General features: G+C 32.9%; 1 protein-coding gene across 1 annotated transcript in view; it reads left to right on the top strand.

Annotated features, from left to right (window-relative positions):
* The window catches only part of SPAG16 (sperm associated antigen 16), a 774,014-nt gene that overhangs the window by 18,156 nt on the left and 734,981 nt on the right, over positions 1–20,877 (top strand). The window contains exons 4-6 of the mRNA XM_031451824.2: positions 3,782–3,900; positions 10,426–10,563; positions 19,052–19,159. Coding sequence (XP_031307684.1) covers positions 3,782–3,900; positions 10,426–10,563; positions 19,052–19,159 — 365 coding nt within the window. The remainder of the gene's footprint in view (positions 1–3,781; positions 3,901–10,425; positions 10,564–19,051; positions 19,160–20,877) is intronic.

The following is a 20,877-nucleotide window of genomic DNA, read 5'->3' as shown; positions in this document are numbered from 1 at the left end:
ATTTCTAATGTAGTAACTGTCGATAGAGATAATATAAAAAAAGCTGTTTGGGGTCTTCAGTAATTTTTAAGAGTATGCAAGTGTACTGAGAACTTAATGTATGAGAATTTTATAGAATTTTATTCTAAGATATTTTCCTATATGTTTATTAAGAATTACTATCAAATATTTTTCTTGATAAAATTATGTTATAACAAAAAAGTATTCAGGATTAGTAAGTTTGTATTCCTTTCACTTAGACTTTGGTTTCATGAAAGTTCAGTGCCTTTATTTTAAATCTTACATATCATAAATGCTAATGAATTAAATACATAAAATAATTTTCATTACTTTTATAGGCTCAGTGACTTAAATCACAATAAGAGGAGCTGTTTATCACTGTTGAGCTTCTAGTCCCTTGATGTACCCATTTAATTTCAGTTAAAGAACCAGGCTACTTGTACCCCAAGTCTCGCCTATAGATTCTCCAAGCCGCTATATTTGATTTGACTTGAATTAAAGAGTTGATTCTCACTAGTCAAAAAACCAAAAAACAAAAACAAAACAGTTTTAAAAGGAACTCACTGACTTTGGAATAGTTCAAAATATATCAAGACACTTTTGATGTATGGTCCAGTAATTCTTTGCTATTCAACATTGAATTAATCCTTGAGTCCCATCGGATTTTATGTTTTCAGCATATTTCATATCCTTGTCCTTGCTTTCATTCCTCACTTAGTTTCCCTTAGATTCACCTTCTGTCTTCTCTCATCAGAGCTACTGTCATGCTGCTGGTACTGTGTTTCCTTCTTCTTCCACCTAAGAGAGGTTTTTAAACACAAATTTGAATTTATCGCTCCTCTGCTTAAATCACCAGTGTCTCCATCCTTCTGTCTGCCTTTGCCTTCTTGATATGCATTTTGTCTGGCTTTTTAACTTTCTCTTTGGCCTTTCTTCATAAGACTTTGACTTTGAATGAAATAAACTCGCATTCTTTGTCTTTGCCTCTGATGTTTTTCTTGCCTCGAATTTCCTTCCATCCTTATTCATCCCTTGAACTTCCTCTTCTGTAAACTCCAACTTAATAATCTTCTTAATAAAGCCTTCATTCACCTACCCAAGATCAGTGAAATACTTTTCACCTTTATCTATTACTTTACCAAGCCTACCTCTAATTTTGCACTCATCACACTATCTAGAAACCTGTCTACTTAGAAAACTGCAACTTTATAACTTTCATACACAAAAATAAGCTACATCCTAGAGCTACTTTTATTATCCAACAGATTTCTGAATTACTTGTGGATGGATTTTTTTTTTTAATAATTCAGCATTCTGCAAAGTGAGGCATGTTTGCTGGTTTTTAGAGTGCTTTCTCTTTTTGTGATTATTATGAGGTGTTTTATTAACATCATCATTAAATTAATTATAAAGTTGTAATAAGAGTTGTATGTAATATATAATTGAGATAAAAGTGCAACTTAAAATTATGTAAACGTACCTATTGATTTTGTGTATGGTAACTGTGTAGACATATAAACAGCTTTTATAATCAAACCTAATCACAAATACTGGAGCTTCTGTATTGTTGTTTTTGTTTACATGTATTGTTTTTACTCAACTAGTCTTTCAATTCTTTGAGACAGGGACAATCTCTTATTCATATTTAATTCCTAACACACATAGTGCCTGGCATATGGATGATGTTCAGCAAATACATGTTAAGTGAATATTATATGTAAAGATAAAAAAGACATTTATAATCACAGTACAGCTAGGAACGTGTGTGTGTGTGTGTGTGTTGTGTGTGTAATGCTGAAGGACTATGGATTAGACACATAAATATATTGACAGGATTATAAATCTCAATGTGTAAGTAAGAACTATGGCAGTTCAAGGTGGTTGGATTTCTGTTTTGGGTGTTTCAAGGTGTCTGTATCATGTGTATTCAGGAAGAGAAACACATTTATTTGAGAGCACAGGAATCTTGTATGTTGCAATCATATATACATGCATCCTGTAAGCAGCCCTTGGGCATCTTTAGAAACTACAGTAGGTACAAGCTCTCTGTCTTCACTTTCCTCCTATGTTTCTGATTCCTTCAGCCTCCATCCATCTCATCTTAAAATATCTTATTCAAATTTATTGACCCAAAATGCCAAGGCAACATTTATTATTGCATAATGAATGTTTGCGTCTACCTGTATTATACCCTCACCTAACAGTTATATATTTTAATCTTGTACCACAGTGCAGCTACTTGATGGATGGCAGGCATGGCATGCTGTACTCTGCTACTTTGGCATCTCCCATGCTGTTTGACATAGATTCCTACATGTAATCAACATTGTTATATAATATAATTTTTAATGATCTTAGGAAAGAGATTTGAAATTATTCTGCATGAGCTTTAAAAGTTATTTAAGACCCTATCATTTGTTGGGAATTTCCTGTAGCCCCCCAGATTTGCTTAAACTCACCACTATTTCTATTGTCATAATAGCTATTAGTAATCAGCATCAGCATGAAAGTGTTTATAGAACTTTTGAAAAGGATTTTTTTTATGGCAAAAAAGATTCTCTTTCCTCAGTGCCTTTCTAGGTAAGCATTCTGTGTAACTTAGTATGTGACCAGTACCAAGTCGGGAAGGAGAAGTAGAAAGGAAAGTCCACTGCTGTGTTTCTATAGGTGAAAATAGCTCTAACTATTCAACTGGTCTGCAGTGAGATTAGTGAGTTCTTGCCCAATGAGAAGAAAATGAATGTACTCCGGAGACACTGGTGCTGTTGATAGTTTTAAGAATCTACCCATTACTTGATTTATTTTATATACTGACTTATGTGATATGGTAGTTTTTATGACTGTCCCAATTTCATATCTCACTTGCTGAAATAACTCCTTTTTTCTAGTTCAAGGATCTGTAAACTTGTTCTTTCAAGGGTCACATAGGAAATATTTTGTGTTTTAAGGGGCATAAGGTCTCTGTTGCAACTGCTTAACTATCTCATGTAGTGCAAAACCAGCCATAGATAATATGTAAAAGTGGGCATGGTGGTATTCTAATATGAACTTTATTTACATGGACAGTTAGCTGACCCTTGACCTAGTTGATAGACTGACTGACTTCCATTATGATTTGATAGTAGTGCCAGAGCCCTGTATTGCACATAATTCCTTCCAGAGTGTTCCTAAAAATCAAGGCACCGAAACCACATTTCTTTTTATAATGATAATAATTAAAAGAAATGAAAAGATCCATCCTTTTTTTCTTTTTAAAAAATATGTTAAATGCCATGGCCAGAGCAAGCTGACCCCCCTTATTGCTTTTCAGACAGTCCAATCACATGCTTGCCTGCCTTTGTACTTGCTAATGCTGGGTCTGGAATGTGACTCTACCTCTTCTCTAGATTTATGCTCAGAGGTCACTTTATCAATGAAATTGTTCTTCATCACCCTCTATACATAGCAGCCCAGCTCCATACGTATATCTGCTCCATACCTGGCCTTCGCTTGCTTCAGTCCTCTACTTTTACCCCCAGACACTTAGTCCATCTGCCATACTGTATGTTTTTAATTTACCTACTCATTTTCTGTCCCCATCCACTTTTCTGTTAGTTATGAAGACTGAGTCTTGTCTGTTTTCATTACTGGTTTATCCCTAGTGATTAAAATAGTTCCTGGAACATGGTATTGAACAAAATTGTTCAAAAAAATGAATGACTGACTGAATGAAAGGCCTATCTGTACCATTAATCAAAACTTTGATATTTTCAAAATGAATAACTGTGCACTTAAATTTTAGGAGCAGAAAACAGTCCTTTCTTCAAAGCATGCAGTACCTGAAGCAATAGAAGACTTTCTCTGCAATTTCCTGATCAAAATGGGAATGACCAGAACTCTTGACTGCTTTCAGTCTGAATGGTAAACAATTAAGTGGATAAACAGTTCTCTAGAAATACTACCATTATTTAACGTGCATACTTTTAATCATCTTAAACGACTTTGAATGATTCAGCTTATGCAAAAATGAATGCACTGGATAGAAACTTTCCCCATCATCACCACTGAAACCACAGCACACACACACACAATCAGGATATCAATTTCAAAGAAATTTTTATTAAACGTCTTTTCTAAATATTTAAATTTAGGTGGTTTTCAAGAGTCAAGAAAATGGAGTGTCTCCTGGAGTTATATAACACAAAACTATTTTATGAAATATTTAAAAATATCTTTTGCATAATTATGAGGGTATTATTTCCTGCATTAAGACATCCTACTAACAGTACTACTTGGCTTGTTTTAGTTAGAGTATAATGACTTGCTTTTCTCGCCTCACAAAATGACTGATTCTTATTCTATAAATATTCCTTCATTTAGAAGTAAGTTGAATTATATTTTCAAATGATACCTAAACGTAAGGTTTTTTTTGTTATAATTGAAAATTTTAATAATTACTGATTATGAAAATCAGCAGGCATACTGTCGTTATTCCTTTGCTGTAGTGGTAATGTTACCAGGCATGCTTTTAGAGTCTTAGCATTCTTCAGTGGAGTATTACTAAATAATTGGATATTAAAATGTTTGATTTTTAAAAGCCATTGCATATTACCAAAAGAAGGAATAATGTGGTATGTAAAGATATTTATAGTATTTTGGAGTTCAATTCTAATTTTAAACATAGGGGCAATTTGTAATTTATACTAATCCAACTGCAATTAAATTTTTATATTCCACTTTTTTGGTTCTCATCTACTAAGACCATGCACATAGGAGCAATCAATTTCGTTATTTTAAAATGCATATCTAATATTAATAAATTTAATGAAAAGGACCATTTTTCATTAATATAGTTTAGGAAAAAAAAGCAATTTTTATAGTAGAAAAACAATAAATACCCTTCCTATTAAATCTGGAAATTGTGTGAATGATTTTTAGAAAAATGTCCCTAAGAAATAATTACACATGTATTAGAAAATACATTTCTGTAAAAGTAGGTAGATGATTCATTTGCAGGACTAATGAAATGAAAGATTAATGTGGTTCAGTTTCCTTTTTTCTTCTAAGCATACGTGTTAGGACATTTAGTGCTTCATGTTTGGCCAGTTTGAAATGTGAAATGATTCCCTGGGCGAAATTGGAACCAAGTGTACTCTTAACAGTTAGGTACTTGTTGCCTAATTGTCCATTTAGATTTAGCAACTTGAATTGAGATGAAATTTTAGGAAACTAAAATAATATTACGATTTATAGAGCCCCTAAGTAAGCATACCATTTAGCATAATACTACAATCATAGAGTAAAATTTGTGTAAGGTATCTCTTCATTATATGGGCTTAGTAATACCACGGTTCAAATACTTTTATCCTTCTTCCTAGGTGCCAGTTTGTAATGAGATTACAAATTATTTGTAATGAGATTATATTGTATTGGATGTTTTTATTTCAAATGAAACATTTTTTACTTTGATCAGAAACCTTTACTTATTCTGTATAGTAAAACTATAAAATATTATATATAATTTTAATAATTTCTTATGGAGAAAAACACTTGTAATGTATCATTGCTATGAATCTATTTAATCTTACAAAAGGTGATGAAGCAAGGTTTCTCTATTGTTGGTTTGTAAAAACAAAAGCAAAAACAAAAAATACTCCAAAAATTTTTTTAAAATGGGCAGTAAAATTTGACTTATGTTCTTTCATTCCTCAAAAAGTAATTGCAGTAAATTTACTAAATCATTAGTCAGCAAACTAAGACCCTAGGGCCAGATCTAACCTGCCCCATTTTTGTAAATAAAATTTTATTAGAACACATCCGTGACTTATCTTTGAGGTATTGTCTGTGGTTGCGTTCATGCTGTAACAGTAAAGTTACTTAGTCATAACAGAGACCATATGACCCAGAAAGCTTTTTTTTTTTTTTTTTTTTTTGTGGCAAATTCCAAATATTTATTTTCTGGCCATACAAAACTTTAAAGATTTTTTATATATATATATTTAATATTTTATGAACCACAAAAAATGTCTGCAGTGTGGATTTAATCAATGATTTTTATATGACCATTTTAGAAGTACTATGGGTACAATGATAATTTCCCTGGGGGCATAATTAAAGAAACGGTTAAAAATGGAGAAAGTATGGTAGTGCAGTTTAGCTACCCTTTCCTGAGTATATGTCAACCATCTCCTTTCCTCCACTGGACTATTTTGCTGTCTGTTAACAAGGTCAGGACTCCCCCAGAGCATACATTCTTGCTCTTTGCCTTTTCCTCTTATTACCTCCCACTCGCTCCAATTCTTCTTCCCCTTACAGCCAAATGTTTTGGAAACAGGGTCTTTATTTCTTTCTTTACCATTTTACTCCTATTTAATCCTTGGTTCTTGCCAGTTTGGTTTCTTTTCCTCCCATTCCACTGAAGGCTGGATGGTAATAAAAATGCCATCACAGGTAATAATGCAATTTTTTGTAATATTTAATTGCTATTTTGATTTTTTCTTAGTTATAGAAGTTATAAATTAGTAGTATATTTTAAAAATTTTCACAAAAGGTAAATATTGCTCCTTTAAGCCAATAAAATTTAGCTTAATATATAATTACTCATGTGAGTTGCACAGTTACAACTTTCTGGGAATGGCTGGGTCTTAAATACAGAGCCTAGAATTAAAATTACCCTGGAAAAATCCCTTATGTTGCCCAGTATGTGTGAGACATATGTGTGGTGTTGTGTATACATTACTGATTCTCAGTGAATACTACACAACTATGTAGTTCTTCTTTTAGCATTTAAAACTATTGCTGTTCAATTAAAGTAGGCTTCCAGTTATGTGTCATGTAGGAACTTTTTTCTCCAATCAAGATTAAGTTAAACACAAGAATGTTGTAATTCTTCTATAAATCTAACTTTTACTATGCTGCAATATGCTAAATTTGAGTTCTGTATATGCAGAGATCTAAGTGCTGCATTGTCAAGAAGGCAACCTAAGTGAATATTTAACATAGCTTAAATTTTATAACCAAAATTAATATAGTGTTTATTAAATATGAAGGATTTAAAGATATTTAGGAAGATGAAGCCTTAGGCTTATCACTCAGGAAAGTACTTTGTATTATTTTTATTTGTACAATATGATCTCATGCTTTATCTCATTTACTTCTCCCAACAACTATATGTAACACAAAACTACTGTCATATCTCCATTACATGGATGAGGAAATGGGCTCAGTTAGGGAAGTTAGGAAGTCTGCCAGTCACAGCCAGTAAGTAGTAGCGTCAACCCAGGCCAGGTTGATTTCCCTGTTTTTTATATCCCATGTCTTGGGTGCCATCATGAAGGAAAAATAATTCTTACTCTTGACACCATTTAAATGTTTACTGAAATTCTACCAAACTATTTGTCATTTATGGCTGTAGGTCTTAAACTCTTTGGTATATATACAAATCTTATGAAAGCCTAAGCACTTTCTGCCTGATACACATATTCTCCATTTCAGTATCCTTTAAGTGGTTTAGGGACTTTATGGTAAATATGAAGACCATTAATGTAATTTTATGGCGATAATTTCTTGGCAGTTGTGTTGGTAGTAAATTTTATTTTCAGGTCCTTGTATTTACCACACTCTTTTTTCCCATCTGAATACATTTTAGTCTTATTCCAAGGATGAGCAAATAAAGAGGAAGAAATAAAATGGCCAGGATATTTCTTTAAAAACACACATGCACACACCAAAATAACAAAAAGAACCTTATGTAGGAAAAGGCAGGTTTTACTGAGAAATATATTTCTGGAGTTTGGAGATTATAACAGTTTTAGTGAGTTTAAAGTCATCTTTGATAATTTTATATGGATGGTAGAAATTTTGTGTGATAAATGATTTTTGAATGTTCTAGGATATACATGATGTAGGTTGTATGTTTGATTTGTACTATTTTACCACATATTAATTTATTTACATAACATTTCATTTAAAGGACTACATATCACTTTTTTTCTTATTGAAAGACTTTCTTTAGTGACTTTTCTGTATTAAAGCAAATTGCTGAAAACCAATTTTATGATCAGAAAAAGTATGGTTCAATACTTCAATCAATCTTTATATCTTCTCTTCTGAGATGAGTATAAAGCACATTCCAAATATGGATAGAAAATAGATTTTTTTTGGATTAAATGGTTATCTGTTGTTTTATAAGTTGTGGCAATTATCATTTAATATTGATATGAATATCTTTTGGATATTCTGCAGGGGTTCTCTTTCATATCAGATAAGTATGTAATACAAAAACATATGGCTACTAATGTATGTAATATATTAATACAGTTAAGATTTATAATATGAACATACTGGTAATAAACATTTTTAAACGAATGTTTAGCTTAACTCTAGCAAGCCTTGTAGTGATTTCTTTGTTAGTATCTATTACTTGAGATGTTTTTCTAGGCTGTGGTTGTTTTTTATTTGACTTTATTAATTGCTTCATATAATGATTAAAATTACAATTATTTACAGATTTATAAATGATTTTCTGATGTTCCTTATTTCCCTGAGATAATAGAAGTACCACAACCCTTGCCTCCTCTCTACCGACCTGCTACCTCTGTTCTCAGGCTTCACAGCCGCTGAGCCATACACACATCTAAGGCCAGCTGTCCTCTTGTTTACTGGATCCCAGCTGTCTCACCTACTCAAGGGCATTACTCCTGCAATTGTCCCCTCTCTCTCCTGCATTGTTTACATTTTCCCTCTGCTGGATCATCCTGATAAGCAATCAGATGTACACTAATGTGTCATATTAAAACAAAAAAGATAAAAACACCCTGGACTCCACTTTCTCTTCTAGGTTCATCTGATTTCCTAGGCTCTGCTTTATAGCACATTTCCTTGAAAGAGTTTGTTGCTACTTCCTCATTTCCTACTCTCTCATTCCTACTCTAGTTACACTCATCTCTGTGACTCTACTAGAACTTTTTTCAGTGACTTCACATTGCCAAATTCAATGATTGATCCTCAGTACTCCTCTTATGCATCCTCCTTCCATCATTTGTCACTGTTGTTCATTTCTTCTTGGAACACTTTCTTCACTTGGTCCCTTAGCGACAGCACTCTCCGATTCTTTCACTACTTCACTGCCTCCTCTTTTTCTTTGTCTCTATTTGGTAGTATTTCCTTCTTTTCCCAATCTTGAAATCATCCTAGCACTTCCTTACTTCTCTCTTTGCATTCACTCCCTAACTGTCCTCACCCAATCTTGTGACTTTAAAGAATTTCTATCTACTGATAATTGCCAAATTTAAGTTGTATGTCCTGACTTTTCCCCTGAACTACAATGTTCATTTCACTTAATTGACCAGGAGACATAGAAAGAATTCTGACTCCTTGATTTCTCCAACCACCCAGTTCCTGTTGCATTTGTCCTCATCTCACTAAGTGGCTGTCTGTTGCTCAGCCAGAAACCTTGGAGTTATTCTTGACTTTTCTTTCTAATCAACACCTGACATCTGTGCCCCAAGAGGATCCTGTTGGCTCCACCTTTATAGCATTTCCAGAAGGGACTCATTTCTCATAATCTTTTCTACTACCAACTTTGCTTAAGCCACCAATCTGTCTCTCCTGAACTATTGCAGAATGCTCTCTGATTCTACTCTTGCTTCTCTGGAATCAGTTTCTTCAAACAGATGCCAGAATAATCATTTTAAAACATAAAGCTGATCAGCATCACTTGTTTCTCAAAGCCTTCCAATGGCTTCAGTCTGATTCAGAGTAGAATCACATTCCTCTCTCTGGCTCCCTGCTGTCTTCCTGACTATCTCACACCTCTTTCCTTCTTGCTCTTAGTTGGCTCCGTTTCCAAATACTCCAGATATTCTGGCTTTTTGCTTTATATTGTACATGTCAAGTACCTCCTTGTTTCAGGGTCTTTATATTTACTTTTCTATCAGCCAAGAACACTTCTCTCTCACATATCCACATGGATTGGTCCTTCAATTCCTTCAGTTCCTGCTCAAATAGTGCTTTGTCAGCCATATTTTCTCTGGCTACTTATATAACCTAGCACAGACACCCCCATTACTCTCTACTTCATCTTCTCCGTTCCTCTTATCCTGCTTTGTGTTCTTCATAGAATGTATTACCATCCACATTAGAATGAAAACTCCATGAGATAGGTAGGGACTTGGACATTTTTGCTAATTTCACCAGTATCTGAGTTTGTGCTTGGAACATAGGAAATGTTAAGTTATAGTTTATGTACCATGATGATATTAGTACTCTAGCCATTAATATTTTATTTTAAAAATATATTATGAATATTGACATTTAATTTAATAAGTAATAATGCAACTTATTACTATAAACATTACCTAAGACTTAACTTTTTGTCATGTACACAAATTAAATCAGCTTAGTAGAAGGAAACAACTTAAAGCCTTTTGTTTGATTTTATCCTAGGTATGAGTTACTGCAGAAGGGAGTGGCTGAGCTTAGAGATGTTGGGAACGTTCCAGACGTCTACTCGCAGAATATGCTTTTAGAAAATGAGAACAAAAATTTGAAGAAAGAGTTGAAGCACTATAAACAAGCAGCTGAGTATGTTATTTTTTAAATTATTTTCTTTTTCTTTTGGATTAAATAAAAGTAAGGCATTGAATATGCTAATATGTGGATGACGGTTAATGTACTGGAGCTTTAGTTCTGGAGAACTGAATTATGTTTCGGTTCTAGTTGGGAAGAATGTGAAAGGCTTCACCAGAGAATCCATTGAACAGATGACCAGAGCTATCACAACTGCAGCTCACCAGCAAGAGTGGCTTGCAGAGGGTTGTGTAGGAGGTTGTATATTTGTTATGTAACATTAGCTTCTTTATGTATTTAGATAATCTTATCATGGCTTGAGGAATTCTTCCCTTATGAGGCTAAACGGGTTTCTGAAATAATAATAAAATTATAGAAAGCATAGAGAAAGAAAGGAACTAGTGTAGTTTCAGTAGAGGAATTTCAGTATTTGAAATTCCCCAAAGAAAACTGTTATTTTGTAATTTCCTAGCATGTATTTATGCACAGAGGAGAAACTTAACTGAAACCAAATTTCTCTGCATGTTTCTTCCTTTGTAAAATTAATGAAAGACATTCAACTTTTGGCAAACGAATTTAGATAAATGGGCAGTGTTATTCTGGCAAAGACAAATATGTGAATGCGTTGACTTGGGGTGAATCTACTTATCTCAGACAATGTTAGATGAAAAATCGATGCTTAAATATGAAGTAGAGACAGTTCATGCTTTGCTCATTAATTTTTATTAAACATTTAAAGAGGGACTTTCTCTGTGAAAGAATTGTATTTAAAAATTAGATAAACAGAACTACCATGTAGGGACATATTTCTAAGATCTTTGTAAAAAAGATTAGTGCAAAGAAACAAGACTGTATTGCAAAGTAAAAGAAACATTTAAAATAAGCTCCTACTTTTAAAAGGTGGTGGTAAATGAAAGATAATTTATATGATCATTTATTCAGTTATTTTATGCACTTATAGAAATAAGTTTTGCAAGTTATACAAATTTCACATTATCTATGGATGTACTATTTGGGATTTTACATTTTAAATAGAAGTTTATGATGATCCACAGAATGATGTTACTAGAACCAGCATTCTCTCTATTCTTGGTTCTATTTCTCAGAAGTGGTTTTTGCACTGTTGGCCCTGATGCTAACTGTGATTTTGTATAGATACATAATGGATGCAATGGGAATTTGACACAGCAAATTTTTCAGAGTGCTGCCTGGCAAACTGTCTCAGGTCTTGATCTCCTTTGAATTATTGCTTGAGTTTGCTAATTTCTTTTGAATAGAGCCTCTTTGTGCAATGAGTTTTGCCCCAGTTATATTAAATAATCACTTTTTATAACTAGTTATTTATTGAATATTATATTTAATAACTATAATCAAAACCATATAAACTATTACCCATGTGAGTTATTAACTTAATGTTAAAAGAAACTATGACTAAAACAGATATCACTCAAATGAAAATGATCTCTTGTTTGTGTTTACTAAAATATCAGATCACTAAATATTTATAAAATATAGTTTAAGTTTCAATGGGCTATGGTTATCTCTCAAACCTATCTTACTTGATATAACTAAGCTTATACAAATTAGAAAAAGAAAACACTTATTTACTTTAATCTACCTGACATGGAAAATTTGAAGGAAAGCTGCTTGACCCTTAGTCAGTGCCAGATGTTTATATCATTGAATGAATATTAAGCATACTGTGCTTCACAGCACCTTTTGATGAAGTGTGTCCCTGTGGCCTAATTTTGTTGGATTCATTCTTAGAAAATGGAGAATTAAGTTTTGTAAAAAAAATTCCCACAACTACATCTTTCATGCTACAAGTTTGCCCCAGGTTGAAATGTTTCATCACAAAGGTTTTCAATTTGACTTGTGAGGATATTTTTCCAGGAGGAATTAATGATAAACATGGGATTCTCTTTATGAAATTTGCATTAAAATTTTCTTCTTTAGGATTAAGACTATTTCTTAAAGCAAGATAAGTATAGATGTTAAATACTTTTCTAACAATAATTAATATTTAATATGTAAAAAGAGTCAGTTACAGATCTGCTATATGTTATCTTGCTTAAACTGGTAGCATTTAGTGATGTATAGAAAAATCAGTGAAATCGTATAGCTGTAAGCTTAATATTTATCTAGGGGATTGTTGCCATGGAATGAGTACTGAACTTAAAGTTCAAATACCTAGCTTCCTTCCACTGTTCTGCTACTTATTAACTCAGTTTTCTTATTGTTAAACTGGGAATAATTATGCATAATATTATTAACTCTTAGGGACTGATGTGATAATTAAACAAGACAATCTCTGTTAAAGAGCTGTATAAATCACAAAGTTCTTTGAAAATGTCAGCTGTTGCTATCAGTATCTCTAAAGGCTGTCATCCCTAGATTTTTAAAAATTATCACAGTATTTTTTTTTTGAAATTCAGCAATGGTGAAGCATGAAGGAAGACATGAAAAGGGAAAGTACATCACTCAAAAATATCATTTGAATTGCTATAATTAAAAAAGAAATTGACTTTTTCTCTGCTGTAAGCAATGCCGATTTTAAAACAGAGGTTTTGCTCAGCCAGTTGTACATCTGTAACTAATATAATGTTATGGGGTCAGTTACACCTTGGAAAAAAAAAGTTTAGGGAATAACTGGAAAATTCCTTTATAGATTTTTTAAGGGAAAAACAGAATTATTAAAAAGATTTAATAATATATGATATGCTAGACACTAGAGAAGAATGATATAAGCAGTAGTTTTATATTCTCTCTTAGAAAAATAGAATATAACTACTTTTATACTGAAACATGGACCAATTATTATTTCAAATACAGAGGTCTATAATTTAAGTGACCTCTCACACACTTGCAGATAACTATTAGTTGAATGAAGATTAAAAATCATAACTTAGAGTTATAATATCTTTCATGGTTAAGACACTATTTCATAAACCTTGTTTTATTTGGTAGTTGACATGCCACAGTATTCACCTAAGCCTGAGGTGCATAAAAACAATTACAGGTTTTATTAAGTAGAAACCTGTATCTTGACTTGCATTTTATGTATCTTTCTAATAATGTAGACATTGCAGATATTCTCACTTTGATGACTTACTCTTAAAAGCATCATTGTACTTGTATTATAGCGTCCCATAGTCTGGCTTTCACCCCATCTATTCTACTCAAGGGTGCATCCTATGTTCCATTCTTCTTCTTCAGCTTCTGTGAGAACATTCTGTTCTGCCTTTACTTCTGTCTCAGTGAAGGCTTCTTACCTCCACACTGTTTAAGCTCTTGAAGCCTGTGCTGTCCAGTAAGATAGCCACTAACTACACGTGGATGTTGACAGTTATAATGTGTCCAGTCAGGTGGTGGTAGGTGCTATAAAGGAAACTAACATGGGTAAAGGAGACAGAGATAAATGATGGGCTGTTTTATACAGGGGGTGAGGGAAGTCCTCTCAGATATCTGAAGAAACTGAGGGAGAAGGCCATATGTAAAACCTAGGAAAAGGGAATTCCAGACAGAGGGAAAAGGAAGTACAAAGAGTGTATGGTAGGGACAGTGTGGCTTGTTAGAGGACGAGCAAGACCATGGTGACTAAATCCAGGGGTAATGGTAGAGGCCTTTGTTAGAACTTTGCTTTTTTCCTCTGAGTGGTATTGTAGGCTAATGGATAGCTTTGAGGAGAAGCATGATGTAAGGTGGCTCCTGTGTAGAAATAGACTAGATGGAGGGATGCAATGGAAGCAGGGAGAACATTATATCCTGTATCACCTTCTTATGGGTTGACTTATCTGGTTATAACATAGTAACAACATCAAAGTAGCTCCTTATGTGACAACTAGGTTCTTGAAAGGACAACATCTGGTGTTCTCAAATTTTGCATTACTTATTAACCCCACTCAAGCTTTGGTTCAAAACAGATACTGATATTAGATCAGGTATTATGGATAGAGCAACACAAATACATGCTATCTGCCATTTATTAGATATAAGAATGTAACGATCTGTTTTCTCATGTGTAAATGAGGTATACCACCTATCCTTGAGTGAATCATTTTAAAGCGTTTAATACAATATCCATCACATGGTAAGTGCTCAATAAGATTAATAAGTATTCTGTGTTATAGCATCCTCTTTTTTCCCTTTTCACAGCATCACTACAGTTTATGGTTATATATGTTTTATTTCTGTATTCATTTTCTCTACCCTCCTGTAAACTTGAGGAGGGCAAATACTGTGCTTGTCTTACCCATCACAGTATAATGAACCTTGTACCTGGTGCACAGTTTATTAAGTGGGTGGAATAGCATTATCATCTTCATCAACCTTATTATTAGCAGCAGCAGTAACAGTGAATAAACACCCCAAAGTGGTATTTCTCCCAGAAGGCAAGTACAGAGCAGTTTGTTTGTTTACATATATCAACTTTTTAATTCTAAACAAATATCAAGCATATAGAAAGTAAACAGAATAGAATAATGAACCTCATGGGCCTGTCAGACAGTTTCAACATTTATCAACTTTCTGCCATTCTTATTTCATTTCTGTCTCCACACATATCCTACCCCATACCCAGTTATTATATTATTTTTTACAGTTTTTTAAGTTATAATTTACATAAATTGAAATGTACAAGTCTTAGCTACATAACTTTGACAAGTGTTTTAGTCTTCTATTTATACGATATCTCTCTCCGTTCATTCGGGTATCTTTAATTTAATACTCTGTTCATGAAGGAGCTTGAAATTTGTGCCTTGTACATCTAATTATCTAATGTATACATTTTGTTGTTACATTGTGAGCTCCATATAATAGAGACTGTGTCTTGTGCTCAATATATCCCCAAGACCTATAGCTGTGCTTGGAAATATGAGGGGCTTAAGTCAATGTGTGATAATAACATTTTGGCTCTTTAGTTAAGCTTTTAATAATTCTTAGTGGTTGGTTGATTTTTGCCCCTTTCATAGTATTCTTTAAGAGTAGGCAACATTTTCTTTTCATGATGGGCATTTAAATAACTTTTGCTAAAGCTGTCTTGTCCTGTTTAGAGGACTGTCTTCCTTTGCTGGGCTTTTACATTAAGGAAATATAATGCAGACCAGAAGAGTTTTATTGAGAGTTCTGAAGATTTGGCAGAAAATAAAACTGACTGGGATTACTAATTAGATTTAAATGTACCATTTTAAAAATAATGAAATGCTTGATTTTTATCTTCTACCAGAAAATATAGACATAAAGAAAACTAAATGGCAATTAATATTTAGGAAAAATTAGGTGCTTTACTAATGGGCCCTAATTTCACTCACAAAATTCACTTCTATAAAAGGTCAAAGGGTACACAGCTTTTCAGAAGACCCATTTAATTTAACGACTTTCAGAAACACACACTGTGGAAATAAAAGATAATTGTGAGGCCCATAAAATTTCATGCCTTAGTGTTTAGGTAATTGCTTGTTAAATTAAAAAGGTATTTTTTTTCTGGACATGGATATACCCTTCTTTTTTGGTTAAGAATATAGTGAAAGTTTGCCTCTAATCTGGTTGAATTACAACAATCCAACTATTATTCCAATATTAATTTTAGTGGGTTAAACTAATTTATTTATAACCAATTTAAGACAATGAAATAATTGGTCATTATGTAGTACTGTTATCAGAAATTACTTTGATTCAAATTTGCAAGTAAGAAAAATACATGACAAAGATGGTCTACTTTGGTGCATGTAAACAGGAAAATGTTTATGTGCTACCTTTTGTCAAATTAAGATAACAAAAAACCCAATAAATCTGTTATTAAATAGTCACTCTAAAATACTTAGTTAAAACTATTCAGTTAATAAAAAATTGTTTTACTTTGGGCATTCAGTTAGAAGTAATTTTTTAGAGTACATTATTAAATTACATTTGTATGTTAAACGTGGAGTTTTGGGGACAGTGCTTTTATAGTATGATGAAAATATGAGTATCTTGATATTTTATAATTTAAGTATAAATTTTGGTGTGCTGCTTTCCTGAAATGGAGGAGTTTAATTGTCATTCTGCCATCTCATTTAAGAAAAGCATTAAAGAAGTGTGTTCTTTATGATAGACAAATCTAAATAGAATGTTTCCCTGAATAACTCTTACTTTATTATACTTGAAATAGAATTACTGTATTTGATATGTGACTTAATAAAAGTTTTTTTTAACCCTAAGATGCTCTACTAATATAATGAGAAAATACTATGTGGTTTAAATATTAATTGGTTATATGAATATTTTAAACTTCATTGCACAACTTTTATTTTCCTTTTATTAAGCAGATGGGCAGCAGGAAGGTCATAATAGGAGAAGCATCACCATGAAATGAATTTAAATTATTTTACTGAGTAGACTTCATTTGTGCAAACAGAAAGCAAGCCCCTGAAAACCAATTTAATGGTCAGAAAAACTTTAAGGTCTAACACTTCGATCAATTCCTGTGCTTGCTTTCCTGGGATGAGAACAAATAGGCCTTTAAATGTATATTAAAACAGTGAGTTGACGCAATGCTACACATTTGTGGTTTTGCTTAAGAAACTTTGCAGCATTATTTTTCTAAGTTTTTTTAACCTTTTTTTACATTTTAGATAAGATAAATAAAACATAAGCTAGTTTCTATAATTCATTAAGTTGTTGGAAATAAGACAGTTTTAGTAGACTCAAAATAGATGTTTATCACGTTTAAATTTTTTAAATAAGATATACAGTGTTACTGTTAATCATGTGTACTGATATTTTTGGTCCATTAGAAGATAGTGATCTACTGGCATGCCCCCTATTTTGGGTAGATAAATCTAGCTGTTAGAGGAATTGAATATACCAGTTCTATTATATTAAATAGTAATAGTAGTATGATGATGATGATTATAGTAACATTCATTGTCTATTTTCTGTGTGTAAGACTGTATCTAATCCACTTTACATACTTTCCTAAAGGAATGAGAATTCAGGTGATGTTTTTGTGTTTTCACAACAAAATGTCAACTCAGCCATTTATTTTTTCCAGTCACTCTACTTAATCTCCCTTCTCCTTTTCACTCACTACTCTACTCATTAGGCACGTTGTGGTGGCAGAGGGGTTCTCTCTTTTTTTGGCATCTTCACTCACACAGAGAGAGTTAAAACCTGGAAAGAATGAACGTTTATCTAATAATTGGAATATTTCACAGATGATTTTTCAAGTCTGAATATTTTAATCAACATTTTCTTGTGCCTTCAAGATTGTTGACATGGAAATGAATCTGAGGATTAGATGGTTAGACTGTGATGTACTGTGACACACTGTTTATTTACATGTGATCAAGACTACACCATTAATAGTAGAATGAAGAACAATACAGGTCATCCAGAAAAAGTGGGAGGTGGTAGGGTGACAGACAGAAACTTGGAAGAATGGGTGAGACACTTTCACCATATGCCATGTGTGACTTGATCCTGCAGCAAGAAGTCTCACGATCATAATATGCTCCATTAGAAGCCTGAAAACCTAAACTCATACCACTACTTTGGCTTTATCCAAGCCACCACTCCTCAGTGAGTGCAATGACGTAGCTCCTAAAACAGAAATCTATTGCATGCATTTATTTCATATGAATCTGAATTTTGAAATACATGAAGCCGATTTATTCCATTCTGATCCTTTTGTGAGATGTCAGTAGTCTAATTCAGTCTATCCGTTCTATCAGAACGTGAGAATCTGAATGCGTAGAACTTTGTCAGTTAACTCAGGCTGTTAGATAACTACTTTCACATTATTACCTTTTACATTATTATAATAAAGCTAACTTACATTGTAGAGGTAGGTGAATCATTCCCATTAATTTTTCGCATACGCCTGGGCTTATAAAGAGTACTCTTGCTTGCTTTATGCCAGGGGTCTGCAGAAGATATATGCAGTTGAAGAATGCTTCTGTATCACAACCCTGATATTGAAGACTCTTCTCACTAAGCTACCAATTATTCTAGTAATATGATCTGTATTCAGTGTACTATTTCTCATATGCATTACCAGAATAAAATCTTGGTTTTCTAGAACTTATATGCTTTCTTTTTCACAGTTTTCAGAACTAAGTAACCCACTTAACCGTATATTCTAGCAAGTTCAGAATTAAATTTTGTAGTCTTTTTCTTTATTTTTAATTATTTTGAATTATCTTATTTTATATGTATTTCAATTTTTTAAACAAATTGTCTTTGGAAATAGATGGACGATAGGTTATTGTGGCAGCATACCTTAAATTTTTTTTATTTAAATGAAATGTGAATGAAGATATTTTTGAAACTACAGGTTTTAGCCTGTTCATCCCCCACCCCAATATATGTTATGTTGATTGGGATAGTTCAGTGAGAATTATAATAGAATCTTTGCTTTTCGATTGTCCTTTGGGTTCCTTAGGACTGGATTTGAATTGGTAAGTAAATAATTTTCAAAAAGAAATTATCAGTGATTTTTAAAGTTATTATTATTTTTATTTTTCAGCAAGGCTAGGGAAGATCTGCTGAAAACTCAGAAAGTACGTGATTTTCATCGAATGCACCACAAGCGAACAGTCCAGGAGAAAAACAAATTAATTAATGACCTCAAAGGGTAAGCCGATAATATTTGTTGGCATGTTTATTAAAGAGCTATTTAATTTGTGTTAAGCAGCTTGGCTATCTCAGAAGGTTCCAGGTTGTTTTTCACTGAACATTTATTGAACATCTACTGTCTGCCAGGTATTATACTATGTGTTTAATACAAAGATGAGCAAGTTTAAATCCTTGCTCTCAAGATCCCCAGAGACAATTAAGGAGCTCGGATTTGGGAGTCAGTTAAATATTGGAAGCCTGGCTCCACCACTTACCTTTGTGTGCTCGTTGTTCTGCTTCTTATCTGTAAAAATGGTGATTGTATAAGTACCTAATACAGGGTCTGGAACATAACGGACGATAAATACTTTGCATAATAGTGAAAGTATGTGTTAAATATATACTATTTCATATAGACTTCCCAGTTCTTTTTTTTAGAACTGTATATTGTATTTTGTTTTTAAAAGCTTCCTTTTATATTTGGGAATTATTCTACTCTCAGGACAATAAAGAGGCCTGTGGCTCTTTTGAAGTCACATAGAAGTCCTGGAAAGATAGCTATGTGTTTTCTTGTCCGAAGATAAATAATTGCTGTGCCATCAGGGTGAGATAACCCGTTTGGCAGGAGGAAAAGCCTAAAAGCATTTTAGTAGGGGTGTGTGGGTGTGTGTGTGTGTGTGTGTGTGTGTGTGTGTGTAAGTACACATACACATTTAGTTTGAATCACAGTGTATTCTTCATGGGAAAAATCTCAGATTTGGCTCTATTTCCACTCTCTGTGCTGATACAAGCAGCCTTCAGTACTTAAGTTGCTTGGATTGATGACAGTCTAAGAGCACCTTTGTGTCCATTTGTGGCAGCTGAAATATGATTGTTCACTGTTGCTGCTTGGATGTTCTATTCTTTGGTAAACTGTTGTTTGAGGCTTTAAATTTTTTTTTGAGACTCTAGCATATGTTTAAAAATATATCATACTTATTAAATTTCCTAGTATGTTTAAAGGGAATGCTGTTATTTATTTCATGTAAAAATTCAGCATTTTCAGATTATACTTTTTGTAAACCTTAGGGGTCCCAGTGAAGAAGCCCACATTATGTTGGAATAGGATTATATTTAGTGTATATTAAGGTAGCGTTTGTTTCCATAATTAATCATTAAGAATAATGTATCTATTTAACGATCTGGGTGAATCATTAATTTTTTTTCTGTAACAAAAAAAAGTGATGTCCTGAGAGTCACAGCAAAGCTAGTCATGAAGTTAATCACCAGTGAAGTTAATCAGTCGTCAGTGAACATCTTGTCTAGTAATTGTGCCATTGTATAATAATTCAGCTATAGAGAAGGATGTTTTTGATTCTAGGATAAGTTAGGGTCAGAGTTCCCTATGTCTTATTTTACTCAAATATTTCAGTTATGTATTTATGTTTCCTTTTATCATAAACCACAAAAAGTCAACTTTAGTTTTTTCTTTGAATTGTTCAGCTAAGTTGTAATTAGTTGCTTTTACCTATCAATTTTACAATAGTTCTCATTTAACATGAGTGCCTTATTATGAATGTACTTAGTTTCAGAATTAATACTAAAACTTTGAACTTATAAGCAGGTGAAATATGAAGTACTTACAGAATATATCAAACGGATACACTCTTTCAATCTGATTAAACAGAAGGTTTCTTTGAATGTTGTTTCCTTTTTATACTCTATTGGTATTTATGTGTTGCTGACTCTTTGCATGGG

The sequence above is a fragment of the Camelus dromedarius genome, chromosome 4, assembly GCF_036321535.1.
Source record: "Camelus dromedarius isolate mCamDro1 chromosome 4, mCamDro1.pat, whole genome shotgun sequence".
Taxonomy (NCBI): Eukaryota; Metazoa; Chordata; class Mammalia; order Artiodactyla; family Camelidae; genus Camelus; species Camelus dromedarius.
Note: the sequence above shows the minus strand (reverse complement) of the source record. Positions and strands in the feature narration are given on the sequence as shown.